This window comes from Odocoileus virginianus, chromosome 20, assembly GCF_023699985.2.
Source record: "Odocoileus virginianus isolate 20LAN1187 ecotype Illinois chromosome 20, Ovbor_1.2, whole genome shotgun sequence".
Taxonomy (NCBI): Eukaryota; Metazoa; Chordata; class Mammalia; order Artiodactyla; family Cervidae; genus Odocoileus; species Odocoileus virginianus.
Genome location: NC_069693.1, coordinates 56,731,166 through 56,753,526, shown reverse-complemented (window position 1 = coordinate 56,753,526; position 22,361 = coordinate 56,731,166). Strand labels below are relative to the sequence as shown.

The following is a 22,361-nucleotide window of genomic DNA, read 5'->3' as shown; positions in this document are numbered from 1 at the left end:
GATAGCATATTAAAAAGCAGAGACATTATTTTGCTAACAAAGGTCTGTCCAGTCAAAGGTATGGTAGTCATGTATGGATGTGAGAGTTCGATTATAAAGAAAGCTGATCGCCACAGAATTGATGCTTTTCAACTGTCGTGTTTGTTGGAGAAGGCTCTTCAGAGTCCCTTGGACTGCAGGGAGATCCAACCAATCAATTGTAAAGGAAGTCAATCCTGGATATTCATTGGAAGGACTGGTGCTGAAGCTGAAACTCTAATACTTTGGACACCTGATGAGAAGAACTGACTCACTGGAAAAGACCCTGATTCTGGGAAAGATTGAAGGTGGGAGGAGAAGGGGACGACAGAGGATGAGATGGTTGGATGGCATAACTGACTCGATGGACATGAGTTTGAGTACACTCTGGGAGTTGGTGATGGACAGGGAGGCCTGGTGTGCTGCAGTCCATGGGGTCGCAAAGGGTTGGACATGACTAAGTGACTGAGCTGATGTGTTTAATGAATGAATGAAATGAATGTCAGGATAAATCACCACAGAACTCAGGCTTTGGATTTCTAAGCCCTATTGCCGGTTTTGGACCTTTAAGCTTCCTCACCCTGACTGGGAACTGAGAACTGAATAACAGTAGGGTGACGCTCCCTCCACTTTCCTTGGTGGAGAAGTGATCAGGCACACTGGGTTGTTCACAAAAAGACACTGTCACTGGCTGTAACTACATGTTCGCTAAAGAGTTTTTTTTTTTTTTTGAGAAACATACACATGGATAAGACAACAATAAGGAAGTAAAGATGAATGTAACATGAATCCAGAGGCTTGAATATACTTACAGGGTGTATGGCTGGAGAAAAACACAAACAGGAGGTCTGGTCTGAGTTTCCACAGTCCTCTCTGAGATCCCGGGAGAAAGATGCTATCCTCCTTCAGGGCAGCTGCCAAGTGGAGCTGATGGAGCAGGTACCTAATGGGACGTGGAGGGAGGGGGGTTACCAGAGCGAACAACCCATCTCTGTGGTCAAGGGAGAGACTAGTTGGGTGATTACTAAGAAGGAAAGAGATACTGGAGACCAATGAAACTGGTAGCGACCTGGAATTATGAGAAGGATCTAGTGATTCTTAAAATGGGGTCCAGGAACCAGTAGCACCAGCTGGAATTTATTAGAAATGCACCTTCTGGGACTTTCCTGGTGATCCAGTGGTTAAGAGTCTGCCTTGCAATGCAAGGGACTAGGGTTCGATCCCTAGTCGGGGAACTAAGACTCCATGTGCTGTGGAGCAACTAAGCCCCCAGGGCGCAACTACTGGAGCCCATGTGCTGCAGCTGGAGTCCACGTGCCACGTGGGAAAGATCCTGCATGACACAACACAGATGCCCCAGGTTGCAGGTAAGACCCGAGACGGCAAATAAACATTAAAAAAAATGGAAACGCAACTTTTCGAGCTCCACCTGGATCTGCTGAATCAGAACCCCTAGGGATGGGCCCAGCTATCTGAGGTTTAACAAACCCTCCAGGTGATTCGGAAGCACAATCAAGCATAAGAACCCCTGTCTAGACCAGACCAACTGTATTTTAAGTACAGTTCAGAGGCTGACATAATTAGTATTACCTGGGGCCCTTATGGCAGAAAGTGAAGAGGAACTAAAAAGCTTTTTGATGAAAGTGAAAGAGGAGAGTGAAAAGGTTTGCTTAAAGCTTAACATTCAAAAAACTAAGATCATGGCATCTGGTCCCATCACCTCATGGGAAACAGATGGGGAGACAGTGGAAACAGTGCCAGACTTTATTTTTTTGGGCTCCAAAATCACTGCAGATGGTGACTGCAGCCATGAAATTAAAAGATGCTTACTCCTTGGAAGGAAAGTTATGACCAACCTAGACAGCTTATTAAAAAGCAGAGACATTACTTTGCCAACAAAGGTCCGTCTGGTCAAGGCTATGGTTTTCCAGTGGTCATGTATGGATGTGAGAGTTGGACTGTGAAGAAAGCTGAGCACTGAAAAATTGATGCTTTTGAACTGTGGTGTTGGAGAAGACTCTTGAGAGTCCCTTGGCCTGCAACGAGATCCAACCAGTCCATCCTAAAGGAGATCAGTCCTGGGTGTTCACTGGAAGGACTGATGCTGAAGCTGAAACTCCAATAATTTGGCCACCTCATGTGAAGAGCTGACTCACTGGAAAAGACCCTCATGCTGGGAGGGATTGGGGGCAGGAGAAGGGGATGACAGAGGATGAGATGGCTGGATGGCATCACCGACTTGATGGCCATGAGTTTGAGTAAACTCTGGGAGTTGGTGATGGACAGGGAGGCCTGGCGTGCTGCGCTTCATGGGGTCGCAAAGAGTCGGACACGACTGAGCGACTGAACTGAACTGAACTGGGGGCTTATTAGAAATGCAAATTCTGGGACCCCCACCCATGCTAGATCAAGCTCTCTGGCGATGTGGCTTTACCTTTGGAAGCTCCTTCTGGCTATGACCTCAGCATGGCTATCATTGAGGATGTCACCTGTGGCAAAGATAAGACACTAGTGAAAACATATGGAACCTGGTTCCTGAAAGCAGAACATGGCAGTTTTCCCCAGCACCCAGACTGGTCACATAACTCCTGGAGGGCTTTGCCAGAAAGCAGTACAGTCATTACTGGCACAGCATTTACAGCAGGGTTTCCTCAACTCCTGACATTTCGGGTTGGAAAATGCTGTGTGTGTGTGTGTGTGTGGGGGGGGGGGGGGGTGTCTGTTCTGTGCACTGCAGGATGTTTGGCAGCATTCCTGGACTCCATTCACTAGAGACCACTAGCATATTCCCCTTCTCCCAGTTTTGACAGTCAAAAATGTCTCCAGACACTGCCAAATGTCTCTGGAGGGCAAATCTCCCCTAGCTGAGAACTCCTGATTTATAGGGAGATCTTTATCAGGAGGACAGAGGTCCAGATCTTTTGTACCCTGGTGCCATATTTGTGCCCATGGTGATACAATTCCGTTGAATTCAATCAATAGTGGTCCTGGAACAGCAACCTCATATCCCAGGGAAAACTAGGAGATGAGGGAAGCAAACAGGAAGAGGAACCTGTTAACTGGCATCCAGAAAGTGAAGATGCCAGACCTCTAAGGGATTTTCTTACTCTTTCTTGTGCCAAAATCTCCATTTGATTCACAATTGCTTTCTGGGGCTTCAGATGTACTATGGAAAGCTAAACCCAGGGACCTTTTGGTTTGAGCATGAAAGTAACTGGCCAACTTTCAATCCACTCAGAAAGATGTTCCCGGTAGCCTTTGCTTCTGAAACTCATTTCCATTCTTTAAATGAGTTCTGTCCTTCCAACTGGAGCGACAGTCAGCAGGAAGTGAAAGGTCAGCCACCTAGTGATACGCCCCTTTGCTCTGCCGGGAAGAGAAACAGGTGACACCGACACCAGTTTTCTAAAACTCCCTAACAGCCCGTGTTTAGACCCCACCCAAGCTTACCGCTCTTCCTCATTTTGGACTGGCCTATGCATTTAGTTCCTGTTCCCATTGAGACAACTTCCTTTGTCACTGAGGGGGGAGAAAAAGCAAATCATAAAATGAATTCTCAGAATCTGAATGGTCGGCAAGTTTAATACCCTCCCTGCACATTCGTCCAGAGGGCTCCCTCACAGGCTGCCTCAGCTGACGACTGTGGTTTCTGCACAGCCATCTCCCGCCACCAGAGGTCCCGCAGCACCCGGCCAGCAGCAGCAGAACGTGCCCAGCATCTCGGATCATACCCAACCACCACCATCCCTGGCTAGCCCTGTGTCTCTTACTGGGAGAGAGTGTTTCAGGGAGAAAAGGTCTCACCTTGCACTGGTCCGTCAGAGCGGTCGCAGGCCTGGCCAGCTGTGGGTTGTATCTTCACCACGGCTGCGAGCAACGTCCACTCGCGGTTGGGCTCAGGCTTCCCTTGCTTAGGCAGCCTGTTTCCATAGTGCTCGTAACACAGCCGGGCAATCTCATCCGCGGTCCACATGGTGCTCAGGCCCTGATCAAAATCCACACCTGTCAGGACAGAAAGGAGAGCAAAGGCAAGATGCTACAACCCACACCCCGCTGCAGCAGGCGTTCACGTGTAGCCCCTTCCTGTTCCTAGTGAGGCTTCCCTGATTGTAACTCTGTGTATCATCTTCTCTGACTACCCCTCTGCTTTCATCATTAATGAAAGATCAACAGCCTCAAATCTCACAGCCCTAGAACATACATTACTTCTTCAAGCTGTTTTTTACCTCATGTTGGATATATGACATGTTTCTAATGAATCCGAGTCCAATACTCAAAATGAAAGCATATGAGGAAAGATTGTCGGTATTCCACTTTTCATTTGGAAATAGCACATAAAGGGCTGCAGACCTCAGCTTGCTTCAGACAGACCCACACCAGACAAACTTTATCTTTCTGGGGATAAAGGTTTTCTTTTCTTTTTTTCCCCAGACATTTTACTTTTCTTTTCCTCACAGCAAAGAGGTTCTTTATCTTCTCTCTAGTAAACCTCTGCCCCCATCAGGAAAGCAACATTTTAATCTCTTCCTCAACCTTTTATGATGCTGAGGGCAGTGACAGAGCCCAGTGTTTCTCACCACTCAAGTGAGACAGCAGTTCTATTTCTCAGAATGAGGGCTTTGGAGTTACCCTTTCTGGATTCTAATCCTGGCTTTGCTACAAATTAACTGAGATACAGGGTAGATTACTTAACCTTTCGGTGTCATCTGATAAAAGAGACAATAGTATTTAATCCACTGGAGTTGCTGTGAGGCTTAATACTCACAAAAAGTTGGCACAGTGTTGAGCATAATTACATCAATTGAGATTGATACTACAAATAAGAACATTTGAATTTCCTTATTCATTTGCTTTGAGCTCCTTGGCAGATAGTGGATCTGTGATGGATACGTAAAGCCATGAATAAGAGACCATGAAGCAGACCTAAAAGAGGCCTAGAATACTTCCCTTGACACTCTTCTCATTGTTAACTCTATCAGTGCTCACTCAGTGACCTCATTTGGTCACTGAAATGTATGAAAAGCTTCTCAGGAAAAAATAAGATCATAAGGTGATGGGCAAAGCCAAATGTGTCACCAAACCAAAAAAAAGGCCCCACTGAGCCTCAAGGCATATAGCAGACAACTGATTTTTCCACAATAAGCTGTTTGCACTGTTAAATTAATAAAACAAGGAGACGATTAGATGGATGAACCTGTAATGCTGCGTTGGCCTATTTAAGCAAACGAAGATCTAAGTGTGTAAATGCCTTAAGGTTACAATATCAAAACTGCTAAGGACAAACAACCAACAGTCCCTCAGCTAGGCTTCCAGCTGCAGCCAATTAAATGATTTCTTCTTTTGTTTCTGCACTTTTTCTACAACGGTCTACCCTGCCTCCTGCTGCAGAGGGCTCCTAACTACTTCTGCTTTGGTGCTGCCCGATTGGAATTGGTTTTTGATCAAACTTTTAAAATTCTAATATGCTTCAGTTTATCATTTAACTGAATGACCATAGTACATCAGATCATAGTGATTTAAATTAAGAATCTGACTGGAACTGACATAAATTGTGATTTATAAGTCAGAGAACAAGCATAAGTTTCTTTTTTCTTTGCCCCACAGGCTGGTTCGCGGGGTCTTAGCTCAAACCGACTCCAGTATTCTTGCTTGGAAAATCCCACGGACAGAGGAGCCTGGAGATCTACAGTCCATGGGGTCGCAGGGATTCGGACACGACTTAGTTACTAAACCACAACCACAAGTTTCCTAAGTAGGGATTGAAACAGGACCATTACAGGAAGAAAGCGGATCCTAACCTCTAGACCGCCAGGGAGCTCTCGCAGTAAAAATCCTCTATCTCTTGGAGCAAAAGAAAAGCATGGGTAAGCCTTGAATCCTCCATTTGGAAGAGATTTCCCTCTCATTACGAGGGGGTGGGGAGCATCAGAAGGCAGTATACTTTATGAAGGCAGATACTCTGGTACCCACCTGAAATTAAATCATAGGTACACAAACCATAATAGCCAAGGAAGACAGAACTTGCCAGAAGAAGCGCTCTCTATGAAGCAGCAGCCCAGAACTGTATCGTCACATTCTCGGAGCTGTCGGGATGAGCGTGCCCAGTAGCTGAATAAGTTTTGCTACACTGAGTCCACTAAAATTCAAATCCACTCTCTCCTAGAACGTGAATAATTTTTTATATGAAACAAAAGATCAGTTGTTAGACAGTTCTTTGCCCATAAGATCGCATGTTTCAACAGTTGCAAAAAGCTGAAGAGCCCACTTCCTTTTCAAAGAAAGTTAGGGCCAGGGGCGAAAAGCCCTTTTCGAAGGGTTGGAAGGGAAGCCTACTTCCCTCAGGCCCCGGCTCAACACCCTCAAGAGGTCCGGGTAGGGCCAATGTGCCCAGTCAACAGGAGACTCGGGGCCCCTGCAGCCGGGACTAGGTCGGTGCCTGCCCTCTTGGGTTTTGTAGGACGCTGCAGCACGGCCACGCGTCCCGCGCTCGCCCGCAGCGGGGGTTCTCCGCGCCGGGAGGGCAGTATTTCCATTAAAGGAGCCGTCTTTTACCGCCCCACGCGTGGTGGGAGAGGTACTGATCTCACGTCCTCTCCCCACACAGACGGAGTTTGGAAAAGTCAGACACTGGAACCTGACCCAGAAGCCGCGAAGACCCCGCTCACTGGCTCGCCCTCGGCTCCGCGACCCCACCCTCTCAGAGACCCTCCCCTCCCATCTCTACGACGCACGCCGAAAGGAGCTGACAGAGCGTGTGCGGCGCAACGGACGTGACGTCACTAAGAGGCGACACACACTGCACGCTGGCCTTTGTAGTCGCTTAGGGGGCGGAGCCAGGTGGGAGGGTCAGACCCGACTTCCGGCGCTGTGCGTATCAGTCAAAGGGGCTCGGGAAGCTGATGGTGTGCGAGAGAATAGATTCAAAGAGTAGAATGATGTTGTATCTTGGGACACTAGGGTAAATTTTTGTTTAAAACACTGCTATCCAGTAGAAATATAATTCGAGCCAGATATGTAACTTAAAACTTTATATATTTTAAAAACTCAAAAGATGAACTTAAACTGTTTTATTTAACCGAACATATACAACATATTTCAACGTGTAATCAATTTTTTAAAAAAGATATTGAGGTATTTTATATTTTTTCTAACTAAGTTTCAGAAGTCTGGTTTGTATATTACACTCACAGTACGTCTCAGTTCTCACCAGCCACATTTCAAATGTGCAATAGCCACATGTGGTTCTTGGCTTCTTTATTAACAGTTCAGGTCTAAAACCTTCAGATTGTAGTTCAGGAGTCTGTACCATTTGGCAGTTGTATACCTCAATTCCTAAAGATGAGAGAGAACTTACTTTTCATATTATCCCTCTAAAGCTAGGGAAGTGCAGCTTAATTGATCCCCATCTTTCTTTCTAGATCAGAGGAAGGGTAAATTCCTTACTCCTCCAAAGGTTAAGTATTCTGTTCCTCTCTCTAACGTGTTTTATCTGTGACTCTTTTGTTTTTTTTAAAGATTTCTCGTGGGGTAATCATCTTCCAGGTATATCTCAAGGATTAGTATTGCCGTTCATCTAGTTGCATAAATTGAAAAGTGAGTCACCTTGTCATTTTCTTTCCCTTCACCCCTGTATTATAATCCAATATATAATCTGTTACCAAGTCCTGTTGATCTCTCTCTTGAATTCACCCAGTTCTACTTTTATGGCAAAACTCTAGTCCTTTGGACAAACTGCTGTTGTCTTCCTCTTGGATTGCTGTTATAATCTTGGACATTTTTTACATTTTTCTGCCCAGCTCCAGTTCTTTTTCACTGAATTGAAAATATGAACACACCAGATTCACTATTCAACATCCTACTCACTCTTTTCACCCAACATCTAACAAACATGTTTAATATGTCCAAAACCACACTCAACCTTCCTTCCTCAAACCTGCCCTTCACATTTTTTCCATCTCAAGTCAATGACAACTCTGCTTTCCAGGTGGTTAGGCCTAAAACCTTGAAATTATGATTCCTGTTCTCACAGCTCACTTTGCCAACAGATTCTGACCTCAGGAACACAAGCAAACTCCAATGACTCATAACCATCACCGTCATTTTACACCATCCAAAGCTAAGCCATCATGTCTCCTCAGCCTGCAAATGCAAAGTTAACTCTCTTCCACTCTTGCCATCCACATACTAACTAGAACAGTCTTTGAAAAACACTGCTCATAACTGTCCAATGGCTTCTCATCTCGCCATGATAAAACACATACTCCTCTGCATGGCTTACAGGTGCCTGCATGGTTTGGCCCCTCACTGAGCTTTACTTGCTCCTTACTGGTCATACCAGACCCCTCTGGAGTTCCTCAAAAATGCAGCCCTCTGGTCTGGACTATGCTTTTCCACTCAGATCTCTGTTTCTAGATCTCTACTTCGATGTCACCTAGAGAAATTTGTTGAATGAGTAAAGTGGTATAATCCTAAACATTCATTAGGTCAGCTGTCTGGGAAATAAGATGACATTTCAAAAGTAAAAAGAGCGATGAGACAGGAGTAGAGACAAATGGTTTATTTGATAACAAGGAGTAAAAAGGAATTCTTGATTCCTCTTCTCGTTTTTGGCGGCTGAAGTGAAATGTGATAGTCAAACAGACAGCAACACACACAGGAATTCGCTCGCAGTCCCTGGTTACAGAAATGCAATCAGTCGTCACATGACTCGTCATTACTGTTTTCTAGACAGAAGTGCCGGGTGCTGTGCTTTCCGGGCCATCCATGGTGGCTACATTCTCCTTCTTGTCTTCAGGTTTCATGGCAGGAAACAGAAGCACTTCCTACAGGACAGAGAATTCTGAAGCTAAGATTCTGAAGCTAAGAAGCACTTTTCCCTGCCTATCCACCCACTCCTTTCCCCCTCCTGGTTACTGTTATCACCAAAACCCGGAGATCTGTGTTGTTTCATTTCAATTTAGTTCGTCTTAGTTACAAACAATGGAAAAGAAGAAACGCACAACTAAAGGATCTCGCATGCTGCAACTAAGACCCAGAGCCAAATAAATATTAAAATGCACAGCACTGCCTAGATCACGATATCAAAAGAAAGAATAAACAGAAAGGTTCTCTCCAAATGATTTCATCTGTAAATGTGGGGATAACAATAGTTTCTACAGGTCACAGGTTGACTTAAGTTAGATGAGGTAATGCATGTAGATGGCTCAGTATGTTCCTTGGATCCTTCAGAAATGCAAACAATTGGTATTTCTTCTGCCTTGGGTAGAAACCCCCAAATTCTGTGCAATCAGATGCCCTGACTGTGCTCTTGTGAAGTCACAGGTAACCTCTCCGCCTGCCCCTCCTCCCAGCCCAGCGCCCTTTCCTGGTGCTCCTTCAGGGCTGCCGCATACCTTGATGTTATTGGAGTCTGTGAGAAACATCGCGACGCGGTCGATGCCCATGCCCCAGCCACCTGTGGGGGGCAGCCCGTACTCCAGGGCGGTGCAGAAGGTTTCATCTATGAACATGGCCTCATCGTCACCAGCGGCCTTGGCCTAGAGGACAGAACCACACGCACAGTGACACTCTTCCAGGCTGCACGCTCTGGCGTCTGAGTGAGCATGTGAAAACCATCAGAGGCATTTCCATCCCAGCACTGCTCTGGACACCTAGTACTTGCTGGAAACTGGCTTCCCAGGAACTCCAGGATGGAGCCATTTCTTTCGAAGACCTGAAGGTCAGGACTGATGAACCCTACCCCAGAACATATGTGAGCTTCTCTGCCAAGTGGAAATCCCTCCACTGCCTGGGGCTCTGCGAGTCCAGTGCAGTTGATTTTCAGAGACTGATGATTCCCACAGTGTCCCTCCCACTTCCTGAACCACCCATCGTGGCAGCGCTCGTGCGGGCGGCTCGTGGCTGCTTTGTCTTCTCATCCCCAGGCCACCTCAATAAACATACCATCTAAGAAAAGGTAACGTCCTCGTCAACACGAGTGTCACATGCCCCCCACAGATAGCACACCTGAGCTCCATTTATATAGAAATTCTAGGGCCAAAACTGGTCAAGTTCTCCATCTTGAAATGTGACTTCCTCCTGTGAGGCCTGTGGCTCTCAGCCTTCATTTCTGTTCCGGTCAGCAGGAGTTGCAGGCCAGACACAGACCAGGGTGAGCAGGCACACGCTCCCTCCTTACCTTGGCCTGTTCTTCAAAGAGCTCCCGCTGTCGCACAGGGTCGTTCAGCTCAGTGTAGGCATTGCATATTTCCTTCTTCATGACAAACAGCTCAAAGCGCTCAGTCAGACCCTTTTTCGAGCGGTGCCTGGGGAGGAGACCACCGGGGAAGTTGAATAAACAGAACATGTGGTACAAGCACAAGAACTCCTGAAACCTGGTTGACTCAAAACTGTTATTGACTGTGACCCGAAGCCTGTATGCATCCTCAGCACTGAATCATTTGCTACAATACCGAGGATGGTCAGAGACAAGGAAGCTTGAATCATCTTACAATAGACCTATGCAGTAGACTAGGACCCCGAACCAAACCCGCCGTATTCATGCCCTGCCATGCTGACTCCGGGCTACCTGGGTGACTTGCTCTGGCCGGTGGGACATCGGCGGAGGCTTGGTCTGTGTGTGCACACCAGGATTTATTCTTTCAGAATGATTCCACTTGGAGCCCTGGCTCCGCTGCCAGAGAAGAGGCTCTGGAGTAGGAGAATCCCTCATGGGGGGATGCAAGGCACGCTGACAGAGTTCCCAGGTGAAAAAAGTCACTTGAGTTACCCTCACCAACACCACACAGGGCAGAACGACAACCCTGTGAGCCCACACACTCTTGAGAATAAACTGCTCTATGTCGCTAAGTTCTGAGATTATCATGCAGCAACAGGTAACTGAGACACCGCACTCTGTCTTACCATTTGGCCAGAGGGCTCATTATCTGTGGGTGATCACAGATGAAGGTAGGATTGATGCACGCCACCTCCAGGAACTCCCCGACAAGCTGAAGGAGAAAGCAGAGCACAGCTAGAGCCCTTCTAAATGCCATTTTGATTGGCTCAGGCCTGGTGGCAGAGGACTCCGCTCCTGTCCACACCTGACGCTACAGAGGTTTATCTTAAGCTGCTGAAAGGTTGGTAAGGATTAACTAAGGTAACAAATGTAACTGTTTGGCAGAGAGCTTAGTAAGCAGGAATTTAAAACTTGTTCTCTTGTTTCTCTCTTTAGAGCTTTCCTGTGAAGCTGGGGAAGTTAATGCTCTATGGCGGAGTTCCCCTTCACAGGGAGCAGGGGGCATTACCAGTGGGTGCGGGCATCTACGATCAGTGCCCGGGCCTCTCACCTTATCAAGGAGCCTGGCAGTGGTCCGGGGTGGAGGACACTCGACATCTTTTGCCACACAGATATCATCAAGGATTCTGCGAGTTTCTGTAATACAAACAAACAAGTTGGGACAGAAGACATCACACCATCACAATACCACCCCAGTATAAGAAGAACTGCATGGGGAACTGTACTCCTGACCTAATCTAATTCAGAGCTGAACAGGAAGGAAGGCCCTACAACTAGAGGAGCGCATCACTTTACCTTCAGTTTCGAAAAGGTTCGTTTCTGGCAGTTTCATGCCCAGGGCTTTCTCAAGCTCTTCTACCATGCTGATTTTCCGGAAGGGCGGGGTGAAGTCAATCTCATAGGCTTGGCCTTCTGGGCCATCTGGATGGTAGGTGACCTTGTAACTGCCTGTAATATGTTTCACCATCCCTGGGAAAGAAATGTGTCATTTAAAGAGGACTAACAGGAAGTCTAATTGAAGGCAGCACACCAGTCCTCCAGACACGTGGGAAAGACAAAGGGAGCAGGAGGGGGTCACCTGAAATCATCTTCTCTGTGATTTCCATGAGATCATGATAGTCGGCATAGGCCATGTAGAATTCACAGGTGGTGAACTCAGGATTGTGAGTCAAATCAATTCCTTCATTCCGGAACTGGCGTCCAATTTCATACACCCGGTCGAAGCCACCAACCACCAGCATCTAATAACACATGGCCATGGTCGTGGTCACAGCAGCTAATCTTGTCTGGCCGGGTAAAGTTTCTGTCTACAAGAGCTGTAACTTGGTTTTCACAGCTCAAGCCATGCTTTCAGGTCTCTACCCAGATGCTGAGTGCCCTACTCTCTTCAGGTCTTTGTGGATAATTACAATTCATTCTGGCTGCCCAGGAACACTGAATTCTCACTCTTCCTTTGTCTGGGGTGTCCCCCATCTTGTGTGAGCTTCTACAAGAAGCCTCTTGGGGGTCAGGGTGCAGGCACATGACCCAAGCTCCCCAGTCAGACCCATCTGTGAGACTTCCACGTGCAAAGAGGATACAGATATAGTACACAATCTCCTCTGGTGAAGGGGGCCAGAGGTATCTGGCTTATAAAGGTAGTAACTGTAGAGGTCCTAAGGGCAACGACGTGTGCCTCGCACCATGCTTATGAGCTGTGGTAAGTTCCCAAATGGAAGATACTGGGTTCTTCACGAGGACAGCCCTTTGATATGACTCAGAACCATTCCTAATTGGGTGGTCTCCAAGCCTGATCCTCTGATCCTCCTAGAAATTGTGAGCATCCTTGTGTATTTGGATACATTGTTCTTCTACTTAAACACTATAACAGTTTTTGTTGTTTGCAACTAATGACATAGTCTTTGATGTTTATTCTGGTGATTTGAGGATATTTCCAACTTTCAAGCAGAAATTCAACTCATTCTTCAACAAAGGACTAAAATCAGCTTTAATGTAAGAATTACAAACTTAAAAAAGCATTATGGGAAACAAAGTAGGTTAGGAAGATGTGTCCATCTAGGAAAGACACTCCCTTTGCCCTGGAGAAGGCTCTACTGACCCTACAGATAAATTCCAGAAATGTAACGCTCACAAACCTGACACTTAGAACACTTTTGTTGTTCTACCCTCACTGTTCCTCTTATTTCTGACCGTACCTGTCTAGCCAGTGTCTTTCAGCCTTCTGCTTCTCTAAGGACACAGGGCATCTTTTATTGATTACCTTATGGTAGAGTTCCGGAGCAATTCTCATATATAAATTCATGTCCAGTTCATTGTGGTAGGTGATAAAAGGCTTGGCCACAGCTCCCCCTGGGATGATGTTCATCATGGGAGTTTCAATCTGAGAAAGGGAAAAACGTTTAGTTCACACACAGAGCTCCTCTAGTTGAGGGGATCGCTCATGCTTTGACTGTGATAGTCTATTATATCCCAAGTAAAAGATAAGTTCCATAGTAATGTGCAGGTGTTTGACAAAAAAGTAGAGCTAGCTTGATTCTCTAGAATAGTGTCTCTTTCTATTTATACCAAACACCATTAACACAGCATCATAAACTTTCACAAGCTGTCAGTGGGACTCTAAATGGGTATGCCCTTTCTTGAGTTCAATTTGCAGTATTTATTAAAAGTGTAACAGCTGATATCCTTTGACATAAATCCACCATACAGAAACACGTGTACATGTGCACAAAGATGTTCACTAATATATTATCAGAGACAATCAGAAACGTTAAGCTATCAACAGAGGAAATAATACAAAGTGTCAAAAAGGAACCTACACACACATATGGACATGCAAAGGGTCCTAGAATATGTTGGGGGTGGAGAGGTCCATTGTAATATATACAATATGACTTCGTTTAAAACAAAGAGTAAAACCCTTCTAAAACATTTACACAGGTAACCCATCTGTAACATGCATCGGTATGCATATAAGCATACACAGTAAATGGCAAGGAAGGATACATATTCAAATGCACGTTTGGAGAGGGAAATTAGTTGGAAGAAATTAAAGGGGACTTTCAGTTTGGCTTCTACTTACTTCTTTATTGTCTGAATTTGTTTTATGGTAACATGTACTCATGTTTCTCATACAATTAGAAAATATTGAAATTTTTTTGTTCTAAAATTCTTCCGAAACAACATCTTTCAGTTTAAAGAAGTTGAATAAAAATTAAGAAAAATACTTTTAATTCTACAAAAAAGCAACACGAGTTGGCAACATATTGAACATGGCATCATTGGCACGTGACTGGTCCTCTACTTATTATTATCTTAGCAGTCCTGTCATACCTTCCAAATCAGGGCACAAAATAAGTAAGGTGGAACCAAGACAGTGGCAAGAAAGAGGACTTTTCATTAAGCATGAAGCATACTGACACAGGATGCGCCTGTGGGGAAGGGAAGGGAAGGAGGAGCAAGAGGCAGGCACCGCAAGGCAGCTCATGTCAGGTAAGAACTCTCCATCACCTCTAGGAATCCCAATTCATCCAAGAAACTTCTTATATACGTGATGATCTTGGAGCGGATGATGAATTTCTGCCTCACAAAGTCATTCAGGATCAAGTCCAAATATCTCTGTCGATACCGTGTTTCCTAAATGAGGAGGAACAGAGAGGAAACACTGATGTGCTCCATTCAACGGTACGGTAAACAGAGCCAGGAGGCCACAAGAATTCACCTTGTCTTTGAGGCCGAAGTGAAGGTGAGGCAACATGTGCAGGCAAGGAGACAGCAGTGTGATTTCATAGGGGATGATGCTTAGCTCGCCCTTCTTGGTTTTCCCAGGATTGCCCTGGACTCCAATTATGTCTCCCCGGCGCAGTTTGTTGTTAATACGAATAAATTCTTCCTCAGATTTGTAATTCCTGAATGAATGGAAAATTTAACTCAGTACACAATATCCCAAATTAAAACTGACCTCGGGTTTACTTCAGAACCCTTGCTAAACTGTTACTGTGAAGCTAAGAAGACTCCTAGATTCAAGGTCAACTGTTTGTCACACAACCCAAGAACAGGTGTCAATCTCTAGGTGACCAGAGGGCCATTTTATTTTCCCAACCCTACACCATTCCCTTTAATTTTATTTCCAACAAGTAAAGAAGACCACATGGACCTTTGTTCTCTTGTCGTGTTGCTCTGGGCCAATCTAGAAAGGCCTGTAAGTGAGTATTTCTATATACCTGGAATTGGCCATGACTTGCAACTTGACCCCCTCTCCTCGCAGGTCATAGAAGATGAGCTTTCCCCCAGAAGCTCTTTTGGCATGGATCCTACCTAGAGAAAGAACAGCAAAAATACTGACAGAAGCTATCTCATGATACCAGTGCCCAAAAAGCTCCCTCTGCATTTTTTACATCCAGGCAGAACATAAACTAGAGCAATTTGATTGTAGCCTGAGGCCTAAGCCCTGCCCTTTTCTTCAGGACAAGGCTGGCTTCCCATTCAAACCAGTGAAAGATGTGTAGGAGGATAAAGGTGCTCAATGGATTCCCAGAATGTCATTTTTGGATCTTCCTAAAATGCAGCAGTGTTGTTTTTGGATCTTCCTAAATCTCCACATAAAAACAGAAAGCACTAGACAGGAAAGGGCAGAAAGCCATGGACAAAATTTACAGCAAAATTATGTGGGAAGATATTCCAAGAATCCCCAAATACAAGCAGAGGGAAAAACCACCAAGGACCTCAAGACTTTGAAACAGGAAAAAGCTATGGGAATCAATGGGGTCTCTGACAGGTCTGAGAACTGAAAGTCTTCCTAAAAACCACAGGTATCACTGGACAATGTGGCAGGGCTAAGTAAAGGACTGCAGCTCACTGCCATTCGAGTGAGTATGGAGGACTGCACCAAGAAGGCCTAGGGGGCGAAACCCTTTAGTGGGGGCCCCAAGAACTCTCTAAACTCAATGGCCAGGGATCTCTCCTAGGACAAGGCCCCACAAAACTGAACAAGACCGAGAAAACAGAGAGTCCAGCAAAAGCAAGGAAGAAGAGACTGCAAATCCCAGGAAGCAAGTTGCTGTGTTTCTGAACACTTCACACACAAAAAAAAACCGAAGAGAGACCTCAGTGAAACTAGAAAAGCTATCTGAACCAAGCCCCCCCCCACTTTTTAAAAAAGTATTTATTTATTTGGCTCTTGTCGGGTTTTAGCTGCCACATGCAGGGTCTTTAGTTGCAACATGTGGGATCCAACCAGGGATTGAAACTGGGTCTCCTGTGTTGGGAGCAGAGTCTTAGTCACTGGATCACCAGGGAAGTCCCCTGAGCTTCCTTTTAATATTCAGGGGAAAAAAAAACCCTCACATTTAAAAGAAAAAAACAAAACATCACAGCAGAGCTATCTTGCCTGCTCGTGTGTATCTCTTACAAGCATCTTATATTAATAAATCTATTTCTTGCCTATCAATAAAAAAAGAGGCAAGGTCAAACACCAATATTAAATTTAGAAGCAGAAGTAACAAGAATAACATCTCCACAGACAATGAAAGCACTTGAGAAAGACATGCTCAGGAAAAAGCAAAAAAGTCTATTTCACAACCTGAAAGACATTTGAATATGATACAAAATATGAAAGAATACAAATCAGAGTTAGAAAAACAAATGAGATGGCATGAAAAAATTAGAAAATAAAGTAAAAAAACCATCTCAGAATGAAGCCTAAATTAGAAGAAAATAAGAGTGAGTAAATACAACACGTAATGCCTTAAGACAATCTGGAAAGGAGGATAAAATTTAAAAATCAAAGTATAAAAAAAGAGATAAAAAGAAATTTGAGAAAAAATGACAAAAATGAATGAAAAAAAGCAAAGATAAAACATATAGATAAAAGGAGTCCCAAAAGTAAACCTAAGCAAGAAATAGAATACAAAAAAAAAACTAGATTCAAGAAAAATTTTCTATAAAGAGGTGACAATACATTACAGTGCACACTGTGTACCTGAGTACACTGACCCAGACTAACATCAACACATATTTTAGTTAAATCACTGGGTGTGAAGAAAACGAAATTTGGGGGGCATTTAAGTATTGGCAAGGGTTCTCTTTAGGTGGTGGGATTATGGGTAATTAAACTTTTCCCTTTTTGCCTTTCTGAATATTTCAACATTCCAGATTTTCTACAACTGGTAGTTTTATATAGAAATATTTTTTTGGGTATAAATGTAAGACAAGATTTAATTATTTTTTGAATTAAGAAGATCCTACACAAAATAAGAGTGCTCTAGAAATACAGCCTAGTGTATAGCAGTCTAGGGACACAGATCTGAACTGTTAGCAGCTTATTAGGGCCATGGTTCCCACTGAGGGAATAAAGTCTCATAAAGGACAATGAACAAGCAGCGGCACCAGGTCAGGGGTCCCCCACAAAGAATGCCCCTTCCTCTGCAGCCTCGCCACTGGAATGTGGCCTCATGACCTAGAGCTGCTCTACTCTCTGTGGATAGACATGCTGGCACCATCGCGAGGAACGCAGTCTCAGGAGCAAGGCCACCCCAGACCTTCCTCTGCGCAAGCACAGAGGCCTGCCTGCTGCGGGAGCCGGCAGACTGCCAGGGAGCCTTCCTACCTGCCACCCTCAGGGTGACGTCAGTCAGGTGGTCCCCAGGCTGCAGGTGACCGTACTCTCGGATGAAGTGACTGAGCGAGATGTCCACATGGAACTTGTGTGGGTATGGATCTTCCCCGTTGACCTTCAGCTGGTGGACTGCTTGGCTTCGGATTTTGAAGTATTGCTGTTAAAAAAACAACAGAGCTTCTGAGAAGTTGAGCCCGGTCAGACCAGGGGCTGGTCTAGCGGAGTTCAGTATCCTGCCTCAGAGGGGCCCCAATTCAGAGAGGTTTCTTTAACCAAGCTCTCCCTAGCCTTGGGATCAAGCATTGGCTATGGAGTGAGATTTGCACTTAAATATGCAGGGTGGCCAGATATATACCTGGGAATAAAGACTAGAATCCCAAAATGCAAGATGTGACAAAAAGAAAAATCACATTTCTGTCTAAATAAGTTTCTTTTTTTCGGGGGGGGGGGGGGGGGGGGGCGGGGCGGCAGGGCTGTCCCCAGCAGTGGAAGCTCAGAGACCTAACCACTGGACCGCCAGGGATTCACTGTGGACCACCAGGGATTCACTAAAACACCAAGTTTAACTGGTGTAGGTGGAGCTGGTTACCACTTCTGGAGGCACATCTGCCTGTGAGTCACTTCTCCTCCTCCTTTCCTATCCCTGGTCACACACCAGATTTTTCCCCCAGGCACGCCCATGGGCCTGGAGGTATGAAAAAACACTTTTTTCATATTAGAAACAATATTTTCTGATGCAACTACTCAACTACTCAAGGTTGTAGTGTGAAAGCAGCCTTAAGACATGTAAACAAGTGGGCATGGCTGTGTTTCAACACAATTTTACTTATAGAACTAGGGAGGAGAGGGGTGGTGGTGGCTTTGGCCTGTGGGCCACGGTTTGCCAGTCTCTCAGCTACAATAAATCCCCCAGGCCACCTGTAGGGAGAGATTTTCTCCAGGGTTGCTATAAGGTCCAGTTAACTCCAAGGAGTTATCAGCCACTTGGAAGTACTGGATTCTCTCGAATGTTAAGCAAGAAAAGACAAGAAAGATGTGCAGGGCCTGTGCTTTTAACCAGATGGAGTGGTGGGCCCCCCTCATCAGTCCCAGTCCCTGTTTATCCCCCCAGTCACTGGTCCCTCCTACTGTCTCTTCCTGGGGAATCTGCCCTAAGTCTCATCAGAAGCTGCCCTGAGTGCAGGGAGGGCAGTGGTCCCAAGAACTCACATTTGGGTCCAAGCTCTCCTCCTCTGCAGCCACGCCATCATCAGCACTGTGATTGGTGGCGGCCTGGCTCAGCTGTTTCTCACTGAGCTCCTTCTGCTTGGCCTCCTTCTCCGCTATTTTCTTCTCAGCTTTCAGGCGTCTCTTTAGCTCACTGTCAAGATGAAAGTGTTCAATGTAACAGGTGCCTGAAGAGTCCCCTACGTTCTGCCCCATCACCAATTACCAAAAATATCAACTGCCTAGGGAAACACACTTGTCCAGTTCCACACCCCCACGGTTCTCTCTTAGTTACTAAACTCTATACATGAGGTAGACAGAGGAAAAAATAAACTTAGAATAAAGATGTGAAAGATCTTTATCAGTCTCTATTTTCCAGTCGGAGGTCCTTGGCATTAGGTCCCATCTAAAATCAAAATACACAAGGACAAAGAAAACCCTACATATTAGTTTACAGTTAGGATAGGAAAAAAAATGTTTTACAGAAAATCAGCAAGATTTTCTCAGGCTAATTAGGCTTGGGATCTCCTTGAGGCCAGGGACTGAGTTGTTTAGTATCCTTTGGAGAACATGAAGTTCTGAGAGCATCAGATTTGATGTGTGATAAGGTGAAAGTCCTAGCTTTGTCATCTCTCTCCACTACTTGTGGGGTGAGGAAGTCCAGGGAGACACTCCTCTGATAATCACTCCCCCAGCATTGATTAATGCATTGACAGTGACCCTCAGCACTGGCCTCACTTTCCCCAGAGGAGCTGGACTTCGACAACAAATTGGGTAGATAGTGTACAAAGCAGCATGCTGTAGGGGATAATACACCATCTTTGGAGCCAGACTGTCTAGGACTAAAACCTGACTTGGTGTGCTTGAGCAAGTTACTCAATTACTCAAGTTACTCCTTTCAAATAATAGACACCTTCTTCCCTAAATGTTGTGAGGATTGAAATATACACAAAGAGATGACCCCCATCCCTAGCATCTAACTGCATTCTTTAATTAAGCATGCAAATGTGAACTATTCTAGGTATTCCCCCACTATCTTAACTCTTCACACCCTGACTCAAGGACAGAAATTTTATAGATGTGGATTAAATTTCTGGTCAAATCTCTCACTATCCAAACTCTTTTAATACTTGTTACCTGAGACTCAGAAACCAAACAGATTTGGGCAGAGAGGGGTACCCTTATTGTTCTTCCAAACCACGAATGTTAAATGAATATCCTATAATAATGAACCATGGCAAATGATCCCTAGTCATGCTTGCTACTGTTTGGTTTCAGGGCACATTCTTAATTATATATGAGTTTAGAATAAATCAATTTACAAAATGGAGACTTGAAATGACCATCTTTTAAGCAAGAAAACTGACTCTGAGGGGCCCAAAGTTAAGTGTCTCTGAGTATAATCTGTTTTGTATCAGTTGTGAAGTTGCCCCTCCAGAACAAGGTGCTAGATTTCTTGTTCTGTCATTCAGTCAGGAGCATCTAAGCCTATTTGGTTCTTCCCAGCATTAACATAAGCCTGTTTACCTAGTTTTTGCCATTTAAATCACATCAGTAAAAAGGATTATCCAAAAAGGTTCTAGGAATAAGAACTAAGACTAGAAACCAAATTAATCTCAGAAGCAAAGAAATTCCAGAAAGATAGAAAAGGGAAAATAATCTGTATTACAAATTCTTTATTCATACAAGGGTTTCGATCTCAGCACTGTTCTAGCATAAGACCTAAACGTCATCTCAAGAATTTATGGAGTGCGAATTTGAATTTATTAAAGAGAAACTGAGAAAGGACTATTGGTTTGGGTAGTAGGTAGCAGGGTTGTTTAGTTGGCAACAAGTCCAAAACTCAGCCAGAGGCTTTACAGATAAGTAACTAAGAAGGACTTTTGCTCCCAGAGCAATAAAGAAGGTAAAGAGCACCAACCTTCTTTTATCAGAAAGTGGCTTGTCCTTGTGAATCGTTGTGAAAGGAGCAAGTTGACACAGGCGCAGCTCCCTCTGCCCCCACTGTGCCCAGGAGGTTTGGCGCAGGGACCCCCTAACAAGCCTTACAGCGGCTTGCATCAACATGGCAGAATACCCTGGAACCACCTAAGAATGATTACCACCACCTAACAGGAAACAGAGATGTGGTGTCAGATGGGACATGCAGTACAATATACCCCCAGCCAGCACTCCTACTGTTATGGGTTGGGTTGGGGGAGAAGGGGAGGTTACACAACCTGTTAGTGTACCATTTTATGCAAGACCCTCTCCACTGACAGCAGCCCTCTAACACTCACTGTGCTACACAAATAACTGACAATGTTCTCAGCCCTGGCTATGGTGAGATGGTGCTTATCTGCGTTCACAAGTCAGTAAGTCAATCAATGATTTACAGGTAGAAATGACCACAACATTATAGAAAACAGGAGACAGGACGCGAGGCAGTGTTTCTCAAGTTCCTGACATGCAGTTTCTCTCCTAGCGACAAAGATGGCAATGTGAAGCATACAAAACGTCATCAACTGCCAACTCTAGACGAAGCTAAAAACAAGCCGCAAAAGCACCTGAGTTAAAGACAAGACTTGTCTGGAGCTCTAGGAATGAGAAAGAAAGGAGAATTTCAGGAAGAGTCTTGGACTACATTAAGTTTATAACACTGGAAGGCAACACAATGACAGAGATCATGTTCTTCATTGCATTAAAATGAATGAGGCCTTAACTGAGTCACCCGGCAGACAGCCTGCTTTTAAACTTGGAGACAATAACTGGCATACAGTGGTGCTCACTAAAGATTCTGACAAAGGAAGTTCCAAGAATAATTAAGACACAGAAGTAAAAAAGATGCACTAAGGCAGCCATTAAATGCAAGAAACTAACTTCTCTCCATGCCTCTGGAAGGTACTATATTTATGTACTATCTTTGGGAGTACTGAGCAATTAGTCACTCATCACTGTCGAGGTTCTAGAGGACTCCGGTTGAGGAATGCAGTATTAAGAGAGTACAAGGGACAATCGGTGAAAGAGCGGCCAATCTTAATTCATTTATATTTACCTTTATACTCCAAGGATTTGGGGTGACTAACAAAGATACTTCCAGCAGTGCTAAGTGCAGCTTGCTGTACTCGGCTAAATAAGACAGTCCATACTGCTGGAGATCGGTGATTCACTCAATTCTCAAAGATCCTCTGACCAACCCATAAAGATAGCTGCACGACAGTTTTAGAATGATCCCTTTAATACAAAAGGTTCAGAATGGCCTTGGTGAGGCCAAGGAAAATCTGAAGGTCCTTCTGAAGAGCTGGGTATTTATCATTTCTCCAACTTCTTTACCGGGGCGTGGCATAATAACTCATTTCTCCTCGAAAAGAGTAAATTTCGCTTTTCTCCGTCGCCGCCCAGTTCTCCGCATTCTCTTACTCTAGGAGCACAACAGGGAGGAAGGACCCAACCAGCGCGGCCCTCGGGCAGCTTGGGGGATGTAGTTTTGCGGCGGCAGCACCCGAGTCCCAACGTGTTCATAACCACGAGAACCGGCAGCAAGGCCCCAGGCACAGCCGTCCCGGCCGGAGCCTCGAGGCGCTTCCTAGTCCAGACTCTCCGCATAATGCATAATGCATAATGACCGCAACGACACTTACTTTTTGCTCAGTTTCGGCTCGCCGCAGTTCACTTTAACTTCAGCGCCTTGCACGTCAGCCATCTTTCCCGAGGGCCGGACCTAAAGAGGACGGGGCGGGGGGGGTGGTGGTGGTGGGTCGCACGGCG

At 45.1% G+C, this 22,361-nt stretch overlaps 2 protein-coding genes and 1 long non-coding RNA gene across 16 annotated transcripts in view; 1 reads left to right on the top strand and 2 right to left on the bottom strand.

The window, feature by feature from the left end:
• Positions 1-6,809, bottom strand: part of ADAT1 (adenosine deaminase tRNA specific 1) — a 36,308-nt gene extending 29,499 nt beyond the window's left edge. For 4 of the 13 annotated variants that reach the window (XM_070451520.1, XM_070451523.1, XM_070451521.1 and 1 more), the window contains exons 1-5: positions 5,989-6,728; positions 3,823-4,020; positions 3,469-3,537; positions 2,453-2,507; positions 831-961 (exon numbers count right to left, since the gene is read on the bottom strand). In XM_070451520.1, the coding sequence (XP_070307621.1) occupies positions 831-961; positions 2,453-2,507; positions 3,469-3,537; positions 3,823-3,991 (424 nt within the window). In that variant the 5' untranslated portion in view covers positions 3,992-4,020; positions 5,989-6,728. Of the gene's footprint in view, positions 1-830; positions 962-2,452; positions 2,508-3,468; positions 3,538-3,822; positions 4,021-5,816; positions 6,730-6,749 lie in introns of those variants that run through there. The other 9 variants (XM_020883977.2, XM_070451519.1, XM_020883968.2 and 6 more) reach the window with 8 other exon arrangements.
• Positions 6,810-6,856: 47 nt separating this feature from the next.
• Positions 6,857-11,715, top strand: LOC110131386 (uncharacterized). The gene is made up of 3 exons (XR_002312172.2): positions 6,857-6,976; positions 7,437-7,471; positions 11,231-11,715. It is a non-coding gene; the product is annotated as an uncharacterized lncRNA (long non-coding RNA).
• Positions 8,561-22,344, bottom strand: KARS1 (lysyl-tRNA synthetase 1). Of its 2 annotated transcripts, XM_070451516.1 has the most exons (15): positions 22,235-22,323; positions 20,536-20,722; positions 18,618-18,768; positions 17,400-17,565; positions 15,016-15,109; positions 14,514-14,700; positions 14,303-14,428; positions 13,056-13,175; positions 11,874-12,036; positions 11,591-11,764; positions 11,346-11,431; positions 10,921-11,006; positions 10,196-10,322; positions 9,411-9,554; positions 8,561-8,840 (listed from the first exon to the last, which is right to left on the bottom strand). In XM_070451516.1, the coding sequence occupies exons 2-15, from the start codon at positions 20,679-20,681 to the stop codon at positions 8,742-8,744; spliced, it is 1,869 nt and encodes a 622-aa protein (XP_070307617.1). In that variant the 5' UTR covers positions 20,682-20,722; positions 22,235-22,323; the 3' UTR covers positions 8,561-8,741. The 2 variants fall into 2 exon arrangements, with proteins under 2 accessions (XP_070307617.1, XP_070307618.1); XM_070451517.1 differs by lacking the exon at positions 20,536-20,722 and having other exon boundaries at positions 22,235-22,344.
• Positions 22,345-22,361: the final 17 nt, after the last annotated feature.